Source organism: Salvia miltiorrhiza, chromosome 2 (assembly GCF_028751815.1).
Source record: "Salvia miltiorrhiza cultivar Shanhuang (shh) chromosome 2, IMPLAD_Smil_shh, whole genome shotgun sequence".
Taxonomy (NCBI): domain Eukaryota; kingdom Viridiplantae; phylum Streptophyta; class Magnoliopsida; order Lamiales; family Lamiaceae; genus Salvia; species Salvia miltiorrhiza.
In genome coordinates, this window is record NC_080388.1 from 11,317,041 (window position 1) to 11,322,559 (window position 5,519).

The 5,519-nt window shown below is 39.9% G+C and overlaps 1 protein-coding gene across 1 annotated transcript; it reads right to left on the reverse strand.

Moving 5' to 3' along the window:
- Nucleotides 1-360: 360 nt before the first annotated feature.
- On the reverse strand, nt 361-3,088 carry LOC131011187 (uncharacterized). Its single transcript, XM_057938984.1, has 2 exons — nt 1,450-3,088; nt 361-747 (listed from the first exon to the last, which is right to left on the reverse strand). Exons 1-2 carry the CDS (start codon nt 2,857-2,859, stop codon nt 469-471), a joined length of 1,689 nt encoding a protein of 562 aa, XP_057794967.1. The 5' UTR covers nt 2,860-3,088; the 3' UTR covers nt 361-468.
- Nucleotides 3,089-5,519: the final 2,431 nt, after the last annotated feature.

Genomic DNA, 5,519 nt, shown 5'->3' on the forward strand with positions numbered 1-5,519 from the left:
GTTTAAATCATATACACATTTCAAACGTTCACTTCAACAATAATTTAAAGGCAATCAATGATAACCATATGAAAAGTTAAAACATTAAAAATTCATATAGGCATAGCTTTTACTTGAGGCATAAAATTAAAATTGAACGAAAGTTCGTGCATATAGCTACTTTAAGATATAAATACAAAAACCAGTGAAACCAAATAATAAGACAACCGTTTATTTTGTACCCAACATTCTTCGATTCAATTCAAGAAAGTTTAGATATATAGCTACAAGCTATAACTTTATTTCGATATAATAATGTTTTTATGATTAAAGTTGTTTTAACACCCACCAACTTCCCAGTGGACCACCAAAAGCAGTATAAAACTCCAACAAATTCTACTTAAAAAGATTTATGTATTAAGTATGTAATTGAAAACATGTATATCTACAAAACTATAATTTTGCAAATAACAGAGACATTAAAAAGCATCATCTTCTCGTCATAGATTTAGACCTCTTCATTTTCCTACACTTGTCGTCCGACCTACTCCAACCGTACCCACCCGGAATCACAAACGGATCATCCGCCAACTGGCGGCGGCACGACGGCGGCGGTACGCCTTTACCGCCACTAGTAGTCTCATCTTCACTGCCGGCAAGCTGCGTCGGACTAGACAGCGGAGTGTAGAAATGCTCAATTGGCTCTAAATCCACGAATTTTGTGAATGTTATCACCACTCTCACCGTCGGAATCACGGGTATCGCAACCTGATTCAGTATCATCAATTCAAAATTAATCCATCTATTAACATAAATAAATAAACTTGTATTTATATGTCACATGCACTTAATGAAACGCATGCTCCTACATAAAGACTTTAGATTCAAACGTTACACTTTAGAGCTTATACCATGAATTATATTATCCATATGCCCACATTTAATACTGTCATTTCAAATGAAAAATAGATGTGGTCTCCACGGGCCCATCACACATTCAAATGCTCCTACTCTTTTAATTTTAATAATAAAAGAAAATTCTACACACCATAATATCAGATTATTAGTTTATCTGCACCTAAAATACAATAATAAAAATGTATGTTATATCTCATGGAGTATTTGAAAAAGTAAAATATTCTTATTTCATCCGAGATAGCTATTGCAACACTTCGTGGATAACACAAGTTTTAATAAAAAAATTAATAGATAGAGTAAAAAAAAATTAATAGATGTATTATTTTTTAGGGGATTAATAGATGTATTTTTAGTGAAGTAATCATCACAATTTTCGTGTGCATCGAATAAGATAAGTATGAAAATGTAAATGATTTGAGACGCAAGACAAAGGAGGCAAATACAATCCAGTGATTAAAATCTCTGTTTTTTGAGGAGATAGAAATGATATAGTAATAAATTAATGAAAGCAAATCACAATCACAAAAGGAGGGATTACTTATTGATAAATACCTTGACCGGAAACGTCCCCGGCGGAAACGTCGTCGTTAGCAGCTCTCTCATTCTTCTAACGGTCTTAATCTTATTCGACAGGATATCGAGTAACGGCAGCACCTCCTCCGTCTTCAACGGGAACTGCTCCGTTAGCCACACCGTCGGCCGCAAGCTCTTTGCAAACTCCTTCTCCTTCGTCCTCGGCGGCGCCACCAGCCTCTCGGCCGTGCACGGCGGCGGCGCTCTCCTCCTCGAACCAGCAGGGAATATATCCACACTTTTCCGAGACACCGACACGAATTCCCTATCCTCCCCGGCAAAACTACTGTGGCGCCGCCGCTGGTAATCGCCGGAGACGCTGAACCTCGGATTCTCCGCCACGATGAAACCGTCGTCGGACGCCTCGTCGATCTCCAGCGGCAAGATGCAAGTCGGCGAGAGCGGATCTCCTCTGTTTTCCGCTGCCGCGGCGGTGATTTTGCGCGATCGGAATGTCAGGTGCACGTTGTGCATTTCGTAAACCCTAGCTTTCCATTCTCCGACGTTCTCGGTTTTCTCCTGTCGCCGCCAGTTCGTGCGGCCGATCAATTCGGCTCTCGTCACATCCATTCCGGGTCGGTAAACGCTGGTTTGATTGCAGAAATCGGAGATTTCAGCGTCGGAGAGTGGATTTCCGGCGTTCTCGAACGCGTTGGAGATCTTCTTCTCGTCGTGGTTGAGGATGAGGAGGGAGCCTAATTGGGGCGAAACGACGTCGCCGTTGCAAATGCCTTCATCGTTGAGGAAGAGGATGCTCTGGTTGGCGCGTTGGATTTTGAGGCCATCGTAGCCGGCGAGGGAGGTATCGGCGCGTAGGTTCCCGCCGCGCTTCCAGATCCTGTAGGTGTCGGAGGGTGCGATCTTCCCGACGAACGGCACGACGGAGCTCTCGAAGTGGAAGGAGATCTCCATGTAGAAGTCGCGCATGCGGCGGAGCGCCGCGGCGAGGCGGGGGAGGCGGCGCCGCCACTTCGACCAGGTGGCGAGGTGGTGGTACTGGACGAGGACGGGGACGATCGCCGGGCAGCGGCGGAGGAGCGCCTCCTGGAGGGGGTTCCATCCGGCAGCGTTCTGGAGGGATATGTCGGCCCCGGCGGCGGCGAGCGCGCGGACCGCCGCGCCGTCGTTGAGGCGGACGGCGAGGTGGAGCGGGGTCTCCCTGAGGCGGTTGTCGCGACGGTCGAGAGCGGCGGAGATTCGCTCGGCGAGGCGCTCCTCGGCTAGGGATTCGGACTCGGTGTGGATGCGGATGGGGTCGGATAGTTTGGGCAAGGGGGCTATGAGCTTGGTGAGGGTGGCGTGATCGCCTGTCGCCACCGCGTAGTGGGCGGGGCTGTCGGCGTAGTCTTGTGGCCGCACGACGGTGGCCGCCGCCGAAGATTTGGACATTTGAACAAATTGGGCAGTTTGGTTGCTTGAAACTGCGCCGCTATATTTGGTGAGTAGAAATAATGGTGAGTTATGGTGCACCAATTGTTCATGCAGTTAATAAGGGAAATATTGTGGGCGACTGTGTGAGAGCTGTTGCAGTATATAGCGTATTTTTTTGAGGACTTTTTCTTTAAGAAAAGGAAGTGTAAATATTGAGTCTACCCGGCGCGGCTTTTGGTGAATCTTTAACTGTGCAGGTCATGAATTTTTGTCGCTGCTATTTTATGCAGTTGGCAAATTACATTTATATTAAGAGATGCTATATCATTCTACCAATTCTCATGTAACAAAATAATATAAAAAATTATGGTGGTATAGACAAAATATAAAAAAAGTAACTATTTTGAAATATTATGTTCTAACGCATTTATACGATTTATTTTGTGCATAATCAAAACTCGTGTAACTAAAATTTGTATAAAAATGTATAATATTGTTACACGAATTTTAGCTACACAATCGTATAAGTGTGTGAGAGCATAATAGTTCAAAATGAATGTTATTTTCATATTTCTATATGTATAACTATAATTTTCTATTATTATATGATTTTGGCTTAGATTAGTGTTTTGGCTCTTAAAATTAATTGCAATAGTTCTAGTTGTGTACTGCATTTAAGATGAAAGGAATTTGGATCCACATATATTACCAAGAAATGAATTTCTATTAAATTGGAGTTAAATGTTTCTTATTCAGATAGTCATAGATAAATTCGCTAATATTAACTCCAATTTCACTTTTAAGTCATTCAACCTAGTTGCTACTTTAATTTGTTCTGAAGGCCAAGAAATAACTTTAAGGCCCCCTCATGTTTCCTTTTATCGCTTAAAATTGTGTGCATAAGATCGGAACGATATATTCAATTTATAAATTCTCAATTATGGTTTAGTAATTTTTAGTTAAAGTTTATTAATCATAATTAAAATGTAGTTAATAGTTAAAAATCAAATTAAATGTATTAATCTTTAGTTGGAATTTATTAATCATAATTAGAATTTAATTAGAGTAGATGCAACATATATAGGGTGCCTCTCTTTTGAGAAGGGCATAATCCAAGTATTATGCTGGTGGCGTTTTTAAAGGAGTCAATTATAGTGATTTGTTATTATTATTATTTTTTATTTGAAGGAGGGGAGCGTGAAGGAACCATATTTTGATATATGATCCACGTGCCCGTGACCAATTTCGGATACCAAACGAATACATACAAAAATCACAAGTGCCTATTGCAAGAAAACTGCAGCTTACTTGCAAATCCGGTGATGAGAGACTCCAGTGTTGATCTTCCAACTTGTTCTCACGGTAGAACTTGACGTTGGGTGGCAACGAGCTTCAAGTCCTCTCCCTCAAAGTTGGCGTCTCCTCTTCTCCAATTCTGCTCTCACGTGTGTGTGATTAATTAATTAGGTTTAAGGTTGTCTTATTACTTATACTAGGTATTAGACATACCTAAATAATAAGCCCAAAACATAATTAAATCAGACCAAGCCCAAAGGCTTAAGAGAGGAGAGGGACGCTCACTTAAGAAGTACAACCTTTATTGGGCCAAGTGGGGATCTACTAGCTTGAATAAAGTTTGGCCTCCCAGTGCTCGATTTTCTTATTCAGCCCAGAATAAAATCGAGACACAAGTATTAATTTATTCCACTAGAAAATTAATGCTGATTTACCTCTTTATTCTTTAGGTGAGTCGGGGCTAGCATTAGACTTAATTAATCTCCGTGTTTAAGATATCCAATATCCATTAATTAATTAATTCCTCTGACGATCAAATAATTAATTAATTAGTCGTTTAATTATAAACGAGATCTCGAGTGCTACCACTTAAACTTATTATCGTATCGGAACTAAATTCCACCTGCAGGGTTTAATACGATAAACTTATTAAGTTCCTCGAGAGGATATTATCATCCTGTTATTAGCAGGACACAGATCCTTATTGCGATATAATCGCATGTCAAATAATAATTGTTATCACCCAAAGTATCGAGTATATTGAGTTTCAAGACAACTCTCACCCATGATAAATCAAAGCAATAGTCAATATATTATTCACACCGATTAATCCAACTACGGTTAAGACTATTTAAGTCACCGAGATCTTGATTCTTAATTAGTCAAAATTTAAGAATTCATCTCATTGTGATCATGTTCAATACACGAAGGTACCAGCATAAATAAATAGCCAAGATAAACTATTTATCCATTTATGCTACAATCTAAACCAGCAACTCGTCCATAGTTGCCTCGGTTGTCAACTCAATTTATATATCAACCTTTTCCAATTATATGATCTTCTGTGATCTACAACACACCATATAATCTATAGTATGAGATAAATTGGACTATAATAGGATTATGCAATAACAATATTTCAGATAGAAGAATCACAGTGAACAAAGGAATCAATGTATACAAGCATAAAGTCTTGCTTTTCAGTATACAACCCTTCAAAAGTTACATCGAAAGATCAATTCGAGCTCAATGATTGATGCTTAATTGTTCTAATTTTAAGGGTTTATATAAGCTTTATTTTAAGATAATCTTCTGGAATTTGGTATGTTTTATGGCTTGCTTGATGCTTTGCAGGAGATTTAGGTTTTTGGATGGAAGAATAC